This window comes from Lolium rigidum, chromosome 3 (assembly GCF_022539505.1).
Source record: "Lolium rigidum isolate FL_2022 chromosome 3, APGP_CSIRO_Lrig_0.1, whole genome shotgun sequence".
In the NCBI taxonomy this organism is placed as follows: Eukaryota; Viridiplantae; Streptophyta; class Magnoliopsida; order Poales; family Poaceae; genus Lolium; species Lolium rigidum.
Genome location: NC_061510.1, coordinates 285,683,811 through 285,699,068, shown reverse-complemented (window position 1 = coordinate 285,699,068; position 15,258 = coordinate 285,683,811). Strand labels below are relative to the sequence as shown.

General features: G+C 46.7%; 1 protein-coding gene across 1 annotated transcript; it reads right to left on the bottom strand.

Moving 5' to 3' along the window:
* Nucleotides 1-573: 573 nt before the first annotated feature.
* LOC124703517 (serine/threonine-protein kinase-like protein CCR4) lies at nt 574-3,797 on the bottom strand. Its single transcript, XM_047235729.1, has one exon. The coding sequence runs from the start codon at nt 3,524-3,526 to the stop codon at nt 1,127-1,129; it is 2,400 nt and encodes a 799-aa protein (XP_047091685.1). The 5' UTR covers nt 3,527-3,797; the 3' UTR covers nt 574-1,126.
* Between the last annotated feature and the right edge of the window lie 11,461 nt (nt 3,798-15,258).

Genomic DNA, 15,258 nt, shown 5'->3' with positions numbered 1-15,258 from the left:
AAAAGATGAAGAAGAATCACAACATAGCTATTATAAAACAAGAACCCTACCTGTTTAGGTAGGCACAAAAGGTACCGCTGTTTGTGACAAAACCGTTGCTTGGCTCCTGCACCTTGATGGCAGGGATGTCCCGAAAAGAAACGTCATAACTAATCCATGTCATCCCTTCAGAACGTGCTCGGCCAGATGCTCCCCCCATTACCACAAGTGAGCAGTGAGCTGACTAGGAGCTTAACTAACTTGGATCTGGAGTAGCTAGGCATGGTGACATATGAAAGGAGAAGCACTGGAAAGTGAGCAGCGTGCAAAGATGAGCACTACCCAAAAAAATAGGTCTCTCCTTTTGACCATATCAAAAACCAGCAGGGAGACCTTTCAAGCAAGTACTCAATTGTATCACATTATCTTTGCATCGTGTGCCGACGCTGGATATGCTTACATACAGATACAGCTAACGTTTTGACAAACGTCTGAGTCACAGAATTTCGCTTAAATTTGAAGGAGTTATATTTCTCTGAAATTTCTGTTTTCAGAACAGTGCCCAATAGAAAGAACCATGAAGAAATTGAAAAATAAATCAATCACCCTTTGTAATGATCTGGTATAATCTATACACAATTACACATCAATAAAGAATCTTTATGGCCAAAGAAACCACCAAAGAGCAAAGACCAAAAAAGGGAGAACAAATGCAGCACGAATGCGTGCACGCCGTAAGAAAAACAAACAAAAAGAAAAAAAATGTTCTTTCTCTCTATCGTGCGGTGTCTTTTCACCTCATTTCGCCCCCAATTCCTGCTGCATGATGACCGGAAAACCGGTGGCACGTCGCTGTGGAGTTGTTATCGAGTGGTCGACACTTGTTGATTTGACCATGGAGGAGGAGGACGATCGAGGAAGAATCCCCGCCGCAATGGTTTCTTCTCCGCCTTTCTGATTCACATCCTGGCCGGCCTTGCTTTCGATCTCGATGGAGGTCCCATCGGCACGATGTCTTGTTTGTGTGTCCCCCTCTCCAATGGCGACTTGATCGCGTGGCTTCTTGGACCCTCTCGCCTCCAGTCGAGTGGCCGCTGACGCAATGCGGATCGAGACATTGCATCAGCACCTTCGGGTTCGGTCGTCGCTAGTCGGTGTCAGTGAGGTCAAACTGGTCCGTGCCGGAGCGGGACAGCACGCGGCGGGCGGTCACGGACCGGGAGACGGGCGCCGTCGAGGTGGCGGCGAGCGCGCGCTCCAGTGCGTCGACGACCTCGGTCATGGACGGCCGCTCGCAGCCGACGGGGCCGACGCAGTCGGCGGCGAGGTAGCCCACGTAGGCGAGCGCCTCGCACTCGTGCGGCGTCGGCGCGGGCAGGCGCGGGTCGAGCACGCGCGCCACGTCGTCGGCGAGGATGTGCGGCACGGTGAACTCGACCACGTTCTTGGGAGTCACGCTCTCGGCGTACCGCTGCACGACGCGGCAGCCGGACATGAGCTCCAGGAGCACCACGCCGAAGCTGTACACGTCGCTCTTGTCCGTCAGGTGCTGCAGCCGGTAGTACTCCGGGTCCATGTACCCCACCGTGCCGCCGGTGTAGATCGTCTTCTGCGGCTGCTGCTGTTGCTGCTGCTGCGTGTTGTCGCCGTTGTTGTCCTCGCAGTCACCGGCGGGCTCCAGGACGGACGACAGCCCGAAGTCGGCGATCTTGGCCGTCCACGAGTCGTCCAGGAGTATGTTGGCCAACTTGATGTCGCGGTGGATGATCGGCGGCACGGCGTAGACGTGCATGTACTCGATGCCGCGCGCGGCGCCGAGCGCGATGCTGAGGCGGCCGCGCCACGACATCACCGACGGCGCCATGGGGCTGCGGTCGTGGAGCTGGTCGTGGAGCGTGCCGTTGATCATGAACTCGTACACCAGCACGCGCTCGCCGGACTGCGCGCAGCACCCCAGCAGGCACACGATGTTCTTGTGGTTGGCGCGCGCCAGCGCGATCAGCTCCGAGTTGAAGGCCGTCTCGCGGTCGCGCCGCCGCGCCGGCCGCGCCGAGCTCGACGACTTCTTGGTGGCGTGCTCCTCCGCGCGCTTGATCGCCACCTCGCGCCCATCGGGGAGCGTGCCGCGGTAAACCGACCCGAAGCTCCCGGACCCGATCCGGCGCTGGTCGTCGAACCCCTCCGTCGCCGCGCGCAGCGTGTCGAGAGTGAAATGCTCCACCACGCTGCCTGGCCCCCTGCTCCTGCTGGACCCAAGCTGCGGCTGCATCAGCGACTGCAGCGCACCAAGATCATCCGCGACATCCTTGCGGCGGTGCCGACGGCGACACCATAGGAAGAGCGTGAGCTGAAACGCCACCACCAGCAGAAGGAATGCAGCCGCTCCGACGGCCACCCAAATAATGATCTTTCTCCTCCTCCTGCTACTGCTGTCCTTTCCGGGGGGCAGCGCCGCCGCCTTGGGGACGTTGAGCTGGAAAGCGCAGTCCACGCAGACGCACCGGCCGCCGGCGCAGAGGTTGGCGGAGCCCGGCAAGACGCCGCATTTGCACGTGGACATGAGGACGCAGGGGCCCGGCAGGACGCGGTCGAAGACGAGGCGGTTGGTGGCGTTGAACTCATGGCCTCCCCAGCACACCAACGAGTAGTTCGCCATGAGGACGCCGCAGAATGCGTCGCCCTGCGCCTGGACGTCGATGTACTGCAACCCGGCGAGGTCGTCCGGCGGCGATGCGACGCCGTCGCCGAAGCACTGGATGGTGCCGTTGGTGCGCAGCCCGCAGACGCCGGTCTTGCCGAGGGCGAGCGCGGCGTACCCGTCGGTGGCGTTCTCTCCGTCCAGCGCCGGCGCGCCACTGCCCCAGCACGAGAGAGCCCCGCCCGTGGATAGCGCGCACGCGCGCCGGCCGGACGCGGCGACCACGTCGTAGCTACCTCCCTGCGGCGCGGTGCGGACGGCCTCCAAGTTCTCCGTCTCGTTCGCGAAGCACCTGATCGGCGTCGGGGGCGGGCCCGCGACGATGCCGCACACGAAGCCCTTCCCGACGGCGACGGCAACGAACCGGAGCTCGGCGGGGATGGCTATCCCGCGCCAGCGCCAGCAGTGGAGCTCCCCGCTGGCGAGCACCCCGCAGACGCGGTACCCGCTGGAGTCCAGCGCCTGAAGCGGCGGGCCGAGGTACACCCGCTTGGGCTTCCCCGGGTTCTTGGACAGGTCCCACCAGCGCATGTCGACGGCGTCGGCGCGCGCGGAGGACGGGCCGACGGCGCAGAGGAAGTCCTCCCCGCCGGCCACCGCGGAGAAGGGGTGCGTGGACGGGTACGACACCTGCCGCCGGTGGTCTCCGCCCGCCGACGTGCAGTTGAGGTCAACAAGGTCCTGCGACGAGGCCGACGGCAGCAGCCCGCACACGATGGTCGTCTCGTCGGCCGTGGCCATGGCGAACGTCGCGAGCGTGGAGGCCACGCCGGACCGCAGCATCGCCAGCAAGAGGAAGACGGAAAAGAGGAGCCCGCATCGACAACGGAGCTGAGGCGGCGGCCGCATCGGAGCGGAGCGCGCGAGCGGAGTGGGAGGAGAAGCAGAGTAGGAGGCGGGTGGACATGGACATGGTAGTTGCTCTCTCTGGCTTGTGTCCTGGCTTAACCACACCACACACCTTGTAGCTTAGCCGCCTACTGCTACCACTAGTGTGCAGCTCCTCATCGCATTTCACCGCAGAAATCTCCCAAATTTTCCCCTAGTTTTGCATCAACTTGCTATCAATCCAGAGTGTCTCCCACACAAGTGTGAAATGAAACGAAAGATGTTCAGCTCTCTCACTCGCTCATATTGTTATAGGTAGGTTGCTTGCTTGCTTGTCTGCTTCCTGTAGGACGTGTCATCTTCAGAAAACTACCTACCACCATCTGGTTAACTGAAGATTGGAACCGATATATGTTCCACAGCGGGAAAGTGCAGGTGGCATTTTCGTCCGCGCATGGAGATCGCTACAATTCCTTCTCACTTGCCAAAGAATTTTTCCATTGAGAGAGCACTCTGAGGGCGAGTGATGAGCGGCCGATAACCATGATAGGCCTTTGCTACATCTCACTTTTCTTTTACTACCCTCTTATTGTTATTTAGTATCGTGGACGGTCGTAGATAACAATTGGTGTGATTTTGAACAGATCGGGAGCGTATGGCCCTCGCACTCTCAGTACCTTCTTTTTCCTATGGAAATGTATATCAATTTACACATGAAAAACTTCTTTGCCAGGTTTAGTCTGAGTGTGGACAAATGGAGACAGAGCTACATGCAGCCCTCTTATTTTTATGAATCTGAAATTGTATTTACATGTTTCAAAAAATTTGAGTTTGGATGTAATCTATAATGTATACCACAAGCGTGGAAAGCCTCGATATGAAATAATTTGTATTCTAGGCAACATAACATTACTTTTATAAATGTTATTATAGTTTTGAAATTGGCACTATTTATTTTTTGTCAATTGTATGTACTCCAGCCTACAATTCAAAGTAGTTTGTATTAAGATTTTGAACGCTTATTGTCTACATCCGGGATTTGTTTCAGAATATTTAGAAACTTTAAAATGTCATTTTTGAATTGTTAAAGATAAGATGCTACATGTAGCCCGACCTCCATCTGGAGTTTTTGGTTTTAGTAACCACTGCATTCGGTCTAAACAAAGAACTCCATTTGAATCTTCTTCTTTTTGATAATGAGCACTTTATTATTCAAAAGTATTAAGCATTACATGCAGTCTTTTCATAATTAGAATGCACACAACCGTTCATGAGATACAAAAAATGAAAAAAAAGGCATTCAGAATGAAGCCAAGCCTAAAGCTAGGAGAGTCCCTATGGAGATGTAAGATCAATCCGAAGATTATGCTGTCATCCATATAGGGTAAAAATATCCCTCGATGTATGCTCCAACCATATAGACACCTCCATAAATAGGTTGCGATGCTCCACACGCTATAGAGCTGGCCATAAACGGAGTGTAGTTGTACATCGGTAGATAACCTGCACAAGACAAATACTTTTATCATTTTAAAAATCTTGGCATTTCTACATAGCTAAAGCGACCAAATAACGGTAATCGCTCCCATCCTAATAAGTAACTTGAACCTAGGATCTACACCATTAAGCAAATTGTCGAATACATTCGCATCGCTTCGTGGTGAATTTAAGGTAGAATCTATCTAGATGAATGACCATATTGATCTAGCAAATTTGCATTTGAATAATAACTCATTATGATGAAAAAAAACACACTTTTTGCTTCACTACCAATTGTGTTTTGCAACATTGACTTTGGTAAGGATTGCCCCTCGACGAAGATACTACGTAAAAACCTTTATTTTAAGGGGGACCTTTATCTTGCAAATTTTTGAATTATTATCAACTGGTATATCAAGGTTGGATTAAAGCCTTATACATAGAATCCAGGGATAACTTACCACTCTCTTTTAGATTCTAACGAAATACGTCAGATCCCTACAACAACTGGACCGAATCCAGACGTTGTAACAAAGCATTTCAAGATGTTTGTTTATGACTAATGAGACTTCTTCTGAATGACAGGTATGTTTCCATCACCTCAGTGATTGTATCACTTTTGTGACGTACGATATTGTACAAAGCTGGATATTGTTCTTGAAGTGTGGAATTACCTAGCAATTTATCCTCCTAGAATCTGATTTTCGATCAATCCTTAATCGAGAAATACCCGTATAAAAATAAGAATTTCTTCGTTGTCATGAGGCCAGCCTAAAAGTGTGAATCACTAGGTTTCTAAATTTCTTGAGACAATGCCTCTGAATCAACATACTTTCTCCTAAGGCATTTTTTGGCACTAGATTTTTGTGGGGATTAGTGGGGATAATAGCCAAGAGTATTGGGTGAAACCGCTACCTTCACCCAATTCCCATAAAATCTCATCCCCAATCCACTAGGTAGGGGTAGAGTATTGGGGATTGAGAAAAATACACTAAGATTTGGGAAAAGTGGGGATTAAACTCGCTCAATACTCTAGTACCAACCATGGTTTTAGAAGTAAGTGGGGATTTAAGATTTGGTGGAGATTGTCCCAATTAATCGCCACAAAAAACTCTAGTACCAAACAAGGCCTAAGGAGGGTTTGCCAAACCCATTCTTAAGTAAGAAGCTTGAAAATCTATTTACTAAGGAGGGCCATGTTCTTGACCTCAAGGTATTGTATCCCAGCCCCCCTTGCTCTTTGGGGCGGCAAACCACACTCCTCTTAGCCAATCGATATTATTTTTCATAATCCCCTTGCAAAAAGAATTTTGATCAGAAGTCATCCAATCGTTTTAAGAAACCTTTTGAAAGTTGAAAGAACGAGATCATATTAAATACTATATTGCTCATTACCGAATTTATGAGAACCAATCTTCCACCCAAGGATAATAATTTTCCCTTCCAGCTAGCAAGTCTAATTTGAAGTCGTTCCTCTACCATTTTCCATTCAGCGTTTGTCAACCTCCAAAAATGGATCGGAATGCCCAAATATTTAATAGGAAAACCACCTTGTTGGCATTCAAATAATTCTGCATATGGGGCAACATCATCTTTGGCCTCACCAAACAAAATAAATCGCTCTTGTGAAAAAATATCTTTAGACCTCAAAAGACGAAAGAATTAACTTCAGTTTTCTTGCCTATTTGATTTCATGTTCCATAAAAAGGTTTGTATCGTAAGCGTATTGAAGGATGGATAGTCCCCCATCAACCAGGTGAGGGATCACACCTTCAATTTGCCATCAGAATTTAGGCGTTCAATCATGACAGCGAGCATATCAGTCGCTATATTAAATAACATTGGCGATAATGGATCACATTGTCTAAGACCCTTTTTGTTTTGAAAAGTGCTTGCAATGTTATCATTGACTTAAATGGCAAAACTTCCTCCCAAAACAAAGCTATGGATTGAAAAACAGCCCTCATAAAAAAACCTTTCATTCTAAGAGTTTATTGAAGGAAAGACCACTTAACCTTATCATAGGTTTTCTCAAAATCAATTTTTAGAATCACCCATTCAACTTATTCCGATCTAGTTCATGTGAAGGATAACCATCCCATCTAGGATGTTTCATCCTTGCATAAAAGTGATCTAAGAAGGATGAATCACATGGGCAGCCATATAGTTGAGCCGCATCGTCGCCAATTTGGTGAAAATTTTGAATAAACATTAAGAACACATATAGGAAAATATTGTTGGATCATTTATGATTTATTAACCTTAGGTAGTAAACTTATTTCACCAAAATTTAGTCGGAATAATTAAATCTGGTTTGATGACCCCCCAAAAATTCTGAAAGAACTCGGCATGGAAGCCATCAGGACCCTAAACGAACTTCTACTAAGACCTCGAGGCCATCTATAATAGATGAAAGTCGTTGCTTCTCTTTCTTAACTATACATGTCGGATAACGAGCCCAACTAACAAGTTGTTTGCGTGTCGCACAATTTTTTTTATTCCACATCTCAGTTTTACGAAGAAAGAAATAGCTCTCTCTTGCTCCCGTCGCCACTCCGAGGCGAATGGGGTGCCCCTCCCCTCTCTAGCCCAAACCCGCCGCATTCCCCTCCTCCCCGGCCGCCACTAGGAAAAGCCCGCGAAGTGCCGGCGGTGGCATATCTCCTCTTCTCCGCGCTCTACGAGGCTCTACGGGGCGGACCCCATATGAGCAGTGGTGAAGTGCGGCAGCACCAACTCTGGTAGATGTCGTGGGCGGCGGGTCATGCGGTCGCGGCTGTGTGATACGTCTCCGACGTATCGATAATTTCTTATGTTCCATGCCACATTATTGATGATATCTACATGTTATATGCACATTTTATGTCATATTTATGCATTTTCTGGAACTAACCTATTGACGAGATGCCGAAAGGCCAGTTGCTGTTTTCTGCTGTTTTTGGTTTCAAAAATCCTAGTAAGGAAATATTCTCGGAATCGGACGAAATCAACGCCAAAGATCTTAGAATCCCCGGAAGCATCCAGAACACCCGAGAGTCGCCGGAGGGGGGCCACAGGGCCCCCATATGATAGGGTGGCGCGGCCCACCCCCTGGCCGCGCGGCCCTATGGTGTCGTCGCCCCTTCGACCTTCTGACGCCGCCTCTTCGCCTATATAAAGGTCCCAGACCTAAAACCTCGATACGGGAGAGCCACGATACGAGAAACCTTCCAGAGCCGCCGCCATTGCGAAGCCAAGATCTGGGGGACAGGAGTCTCTGTTCCGGCACGCCGTCGGGACGGGGAAGTGCCCCCGGAAGGCTCCTCCATCGACACCACCGCCATCTCCATCAACGCTGCTGTCTCCCATGAGGAGGGAGTAGTTCTCCATCGAGGCTCGGGGCTGTACCGGTAGCTATGTGGTTAATCTCTCTCCTATGTACTTCAATACAATGATCTCATGAGCTGCTTTACATGATTGAGATCCATATGATGAGCTTTGTATCGCTACTAGTTGTGTGCTACTCATGTGATGTTATTAAAGTAGTCTATTCCTCCCGCATGGTGTAAAGGTGACTAGTGTGTGCACCGTGTGGTTCTTGTCGTAGGCTATGATCATGATCTCTTGTAGATTGTGGAGTTAATTATCATTATGATAGCATTGATGTGATCTATTCCTCCTTCATAGTGTAATGTGGACAGTGTGTGCGCTATGTTAGTTCTTGGTTTATTTTGCAATGATCTATTATGCTCTAAGGTTATTTAAATATGAACATTGAATTGTGGAGCTTGTTAACTCCGGCATTGAGGGTTCGTGTAATCCTACGCAATGTGTTCATCATCCAACAAAAGAGTGTATGTAGCACATATGAGAAAGAGTTATTTATTATGCGATCAATGTTGAGAGTGTCCACTAGTGAAAGTGTAATCCCTAGGCCTTGTTCCTAAATATCGCTATCGCTGCTTGTTTACTCGTTTTATTGCGTTACTACTGCTGCGTTACTACTGCTCATACTTATTCATACCACCTGTATTTCACTATCTCTTCGCCGAACTAGTGCACCTATTAGGTGTGTTGGGGACACAAGAGACATCTTGCTTTGTGGTTGCAGGGTTGCATGAGAGGGATATCTTCGACCTCTTCCTCCCTGAGTTCGATAAACCTTGGGTGATTCACTTAAGGGAAACTTGCTGCTGTTCTACAAACCTCTGCTCTTGGAGGCCCAACACTGTCTACAAGAATAGAAGCTCCCGTAGACATCAAGCTATTTTCTGGCGCCGTTGCCGGGGAGGAAAGGTAAAAGGTACTCACACTCCGGATCTCGGCTACTAAGCTATTTTCGCTGTTGTAAGTACTCGAAGCTATTTCCTTTAGATCCTGCAATTGCATCTTTTTGTTTCTTGTTTACACTAGTTTGGCATAATGGACGACAATGAGCTTCTTATTCTATTTCCTGATTTAAGACATGGATGGTTTGATGCGAAAATTAAAAAACCTATGGAACATATTAGTATGAACGCTTTGAACACCATTGTTGCTAATGATATGGAAAATTCTAAGCTTGGGGAAGCTGGTTTTGATGAGCATGATATTTTTAGTCCCCCAAGCATTGAGGAGAAAATTTACTTTGATGATGCTTTGCCTCCTATTTATGATGATTATAATGATAGTAGTCTTTTAGTACCGCCTGTTATGGAGGATAAATTTGATTATGATTACAATATGCCTCCTATATTTGATGATGAGAATAATAATGATAGCTACTTTGTTGAATTTGCTCCCACTACAACTAATAAAATTGATTATGCTTATGTGGAGAGTAATAATTTTATGCATGAGACTCATGATAAGAATGCTTTATGTGATAGTTATATTGTTGAGTTTGCTCATGATGCTACTGGATATTATTATGAGAGAGGAAAATATGGTTGTAGAAATTTTCATGTTACTAAAACACCTCTCTATATGCTGAAATTTTTGAAGTTACACTTGTTTTATCTTTCTATGCTTGTTGCATCATGCTTCATGAATTTGTTTATTTACAAGATTCCTTTTCATAGGAAGCATGTTAGACTTAAATTTGTTTTAAATTTGCCTCTTGATGCTCTCTTTTGCTTCAAATACTATTTCTTGCGAGTGCATCATTAAAACTGCTGAGCCCATCTTAACGGCTATAAAGAAAGAACTTCTTGGGAGATAACCCATGTGTTATTTTTCTACAGTACTTTGTTTTATATTTGAGTCTTGGAAGTTGTTTACTACTGTAGCAACCTCTCCTTATCTTAGTTTTGTGTTTTGTTGTGCCAAGTAAAGTCTTTGATAGTAAAGTGAATACTAGATTTGGATTACTGCGCAGTTACAGATTTCTTTGCTGTCACGAATTTCGACCTGCCCCTCTGTAGGTAGCTCAGAAAATTAAGACAATTTACGTGCGTGATCCTCAGATATGTACGCAACTTTCATTCAATTTGGGCATTTTCATTTGAGCAAGTCTGGTGCCTCAATAAAATCCATCTTTACGGACTGTTCTGTTTTGACAGATTCTGCCTTTTATTTCGCATTGCCTCTTTTGCTATGATGGATGAATTTCTTTGTTCCATTACTGTCCAGTACCTTTATGCAATGTCCAGAAGTGTTAAGAATGATTGTGTCACCTCTGAACATGTTAATTTTTATTGTGCACTAACCCTCTAATGAGTTGTTTCGAGTTTGGTGTGGAGGAAGTTTTCAAGGATCAAGAGAGGAGGATGATATACTATGATCAAGAAGAGTGAAGATTCTAAGCTTGGGGATGCCCCCGTGGTTCATCCCTGCATATTTCAAGAAGACTCAAGCATCTAAGCTTGGGGATGCCCAAGGCATCCCCTTCTTCATCGACAACTTATCGAGTCACTTCTCTTGAAACTATATTTTTATTCGGTCACATCTTATGTACTTTACTTGGAGCGTCTCGTGTGCTTTTATTTTTGTTTTGTTATTTTCATTCTCTGAATAAATACATGCTTGTGTGGGAGAGAGACACGCTCCGCTGTAGCATATGGACAAGTATGTCCTTAGGCTCTACTCATAGTATTCATGGCGAAGTCTCTTCTTCGTTAATTTGTTATATGGTTGGAATTGGAAAATGATACATGTAGTAAATTGCTATAATGTCTTGGACAATGTGATACTTGGCAATTGTTGTGCTCATGTTTAAGCTCTTGCATCATATGCTTTGCACCCATTAATGAAGAAATACATAGAGCTTGCTAAAATTTGGTTTGCATAATTGGTCTCTCTAAGGTCTAGATAATTTCTAGTATTGAGTTTGAACCACAAGGAAGACGGTGTAGAGTCTTATAATGTTACAATATGTCTTTTATGTGAGTTTTGCTGCACCGGTTCATCCTTGTGTTTGTTTCAAATAACCTTGCTAGCCTAAACCTTGTATCGAGAGGGAATACTTCTCATGCATCCAAAATCCTTGAGCCAACCACTATGCCATTTGTGTCCACCATACCTACCTACTACATGGTATTTCTCCGCCATTCCAAAGTAAATTGCTTGAGTGCTACCTTTAAATAATTCAAAATTTATCACCTCTTATTCGTGTCAATGTTTTATAGCTCATGAGGAAGTATGTGGTGTTTTATCTTTTGATCTTGTCATTTACTTTTGACAGACTTTCACAATGGACTAGTGGCACATCCGCTTATCCAATAATTTTGCAAAAAGAGCTGGCAATGGGGTTCCCAGCCCCGATTAATTAACTTGCATTAATAATTCTCTTCACATGTTTTGCTCTGCTTCATCAGTAAGCAACTTAATTTTGCAAATAGACACTCCTTCATGGTATGTGATTGTTGGAAGGCACCCGAGGATTCGGTTAGCCATGGCTTGTGTAAGCAAAAGGTTGGGAGGAGTGTCATCCATAAATAAAGAAAAACTAAACTAAAGTACATGTGTAAACAAAAGAGAAGAGGGATGATCTACCTTGCTCGGTAGAGATAACGTCCTTCATGGGAGCCGCTCTTGAAAGTCCGGTTGATGAGGTAGTTAGAGTGTCCACTACCATTCGTTGACAACAACAAACACCTCTCAAAACTTTACTTTTATGCTCTCTTTATGTTTTCAAAAACCAAAGCTCTAGCACAAATATAGCAATCGATGCTTTCCTCTTTGAAGGACCTTTCTTTTACTTTTATGTTGAGTCAGTTCACCTATCTCTCTCCACCTCAAAAAGCAAACACTTGTGTGAATTGTGCATTGATTCCTACATACTTGCATATTGCACTTGTTATATTACTCTATGTTGACAATTATCCATGAGATATACATGTTACAAGTTGAAAGCAACCGCTGAAACTTAACCTTCCTATGTGTTGCTTCAATGCCTTTACTTTGAATTATTGCTTTATGAGTTAACTTTTATGCAAGACTTATTGATGCTTGTCTTGAAAGTGCTATTCATGAAAAGTCATTGCTTTATGATTTAGTTGTTTACTCATGTCATTACCATTGTTTTGATCGCTGCATTCATTACATATGTTTACAAATAGTATGATCAAGGTTATGATGACATGTCACTCCAGAAATTATCTTTGTTTATCGTTTACCTGCTCGGGACGAGCAGGAACTAAGCTTGGGGATGCTGATACGTCTCCGACGTATCGATAATTTCTTATGTTCCATGCCACATTATTGATGATATCTACATGTTATATGCACATTTTATGTCATATTTATGCGTTTTCCGGAACTAACCTATTGACGAGATGCCGAAAGGCCAGTTGCTGTTTTCTGCTGTTTTTGGTTTCAGAAATCCTAGTAAGGAAATATTCTCGGAATCGGACGAAATCAACGCCAAAGATCTTAGAATCCCCGGAAGCATCCAGAACACCCGAGAGTCGCCGAGGGGGGCCACGGGGCCCCCAGATGATAGGGTGGCGCGGCCCACCCCCTGGCCGCGCGGCCCTATGGTGTCGTCGCCCCTTCGACCTTCTGACGCCGCCTCTTCGCCTATATAAAGGTCCGAGACCTAAAACCTCGATACGGGAGAGCCACGATACGAGAAACCTTCCAAAGCCGCCGCCATTGCGAAGCCAAGATCTGGGGGACAGGAGTCTCTGTTCCGGCACGCCGCCGGGACGGGGAAGTGCCCCCGGAAGGCTCCTCCATCGACACCACCGCCATCTCCATCAACGCCGCTGTCTCCCATGAGGAGGGAGTAGTTCTCCATCGAGGCTCGGGGCTGTACCGGTAGCTATGTGGTTAATCTCTCTCCTATGTACTTCAATACAATGATCTCATGAGCTGCTTTACATGATTGAGATCCATATGATGAGCTTTGTATCGCTACTAGTTGTGTGCTACTCATGTGATGTTATTAAAGTAGTCTATTCCTCCTGCATGGTGTAAAGGTGACTAGTGTGTGCACCGTGTGGTTCTTGTCGTAGGCTATGATCATGATCTCTTGTAGATTGTGGAGTTAATTATCATTATGATAGCATTGATGTGATCTATTCCTCCTTCATAGTGTAATGTGGACGGTGTGTGCGCTATGTTAGTTCTTGGTTTATTTTGCAATGATCTATTATGCTCTAAGGTTATTTAAATATGAACATTGAATTGTGGAGCTTGTTAACTCCGGCATTGAGGGTTCGTGTAATCCTACGCAATGTGTTCATCATCCAACAAAAGAGTGTATGTAGCACATATGGGAAAGAGTTATTTATTATGCGATCAATGTTGAGAGTGTCCACTAGTGAAAGTGTAATCCCTAGGCCTTGTTCCTAAATACTGCTATCGCTGCTTGTTTACTGTTTTCATCGCGTTACTACTGTTGCGTAACTACTCGCTCATACTTATTCATACCACCTGTATTTCACTATCTCTTCGCCGAACTAGTGCACCTATTAGGTGTGTTGGGGACACAAGAGACTTCTTGCTTTGTGGTTGCAGGGTTGCATGAGAGGGATATCTTCGACCTCTTCCTCCCTGAGTTCGATAAACCTTGGGTGATCCACTTAAGGGAAACTTGCTGCTGTTCTACAAACCCCTGCTCTTGGAGGCCCAACACTGTCTACAAGAATAGAAGCTCCCGTAGACATCACTGTGCCTCATCATTCCTCATTTCGACCGGCGCTGCTCTTTCTCTGGCAGCGGCGCCCCACGCGTTGCTGCTTTGGACCCAATCGGTTGTGAGCATGGTCTTTAGGTTTTTGGCCAGATCTGGGCTTGTGGGACCAGATATAGGCATAGAAGGACCGGGTTGGTAATCCCTCCTGCCGTGACGGGTGTTGAGTCCCTCGGACGTGGAGGTGGCCTCTGGCCACTAGTTCTGCGTTCGTGCTCGAGTATTTTACGGATCTAGGAGCATCTACACTTGGCTGTGTTGGTGCCTTCTGGTTTTTCCAGAGGGTTCTCGACACTCGAACGTTGAACAAGGAGCGACGTTCTATTGGATTTTTCTATGATAGGGTTCCTTAGTCGGCTTGTGCTCGCCGTTGTAGGCAGCATGCATGTTGTAGCTTCTCTTGCTGTTGTGGTTTTTCCCTCCGATCTACTGGGGGCGAACTATTGTAGGTGTTGGCGTGCTTAGGATTGTGCGGTCGTCGTGGTGCCGCCGATCTAGCGTCGTGCGACATCGGGTTCCGGGTCTGGCCGGGCTTGGCCAGCCAGCTCTTGCGTCCTTCCTTCGGGTGACTCTAGTTGGGGCTAGGTCATAGCGTGGCTTGTGTTGGAGGTGCGACAACGATTTCTCCTCTATCCTCTTTGCTTCCTCGCGACGATGACCAGATTTTTGACTTGGTTTGTCCTTGATGAAAGTTGTGTATGGATGTGGCCAATGCCGGTGACGGCGTCACCTATTGATGGCGTTCCCTTGTTGAAAGCATCCCAATGATGTTCCTCCAGTTCGAAGTGATGGATGTCCTCCACTCATCCCTCTGACTGCTCCCCTTGGTGGCCTTGCTTCAGGCAAGCATCTTTTGCAGTGTCTTGTGATTCACCCTCTGATCTCTCGCTAGTGTCTCAGCCCTCTCGCATCATCGCCATGGCTGCTTTTACATGACCTTGCTTCGGTGGCTAGAGGAAGTCCTAGTGCCTTGGGGGGGGGGCATTGCTAGGTCGGTGTCAGGTCGTAGCTAGTGTCGGTGTGCCTATCTCCAATGTCATTGGAAGATGCTATGATTTGGTCTGGTCCTAGCCCACGCTCGTGGGGTGGTGGTTCACGGTTTGGGTGAAAGCTTTGGCCTTTGCCGACGATGATGACACACTCTCGTGCCATTCATCTTCTTGGAGGCATCGTCGCAACC

Excerpts from the sequence above, each read along its gene's own strand:
- LOC124703517 (XM_047235729.1), bottom strand. The coding sequence starts at position 3,526 with ATGCGGCCGCCGCCTCAGCTCCGTTGTCGATGCGGGCTCCTCTTTTCC.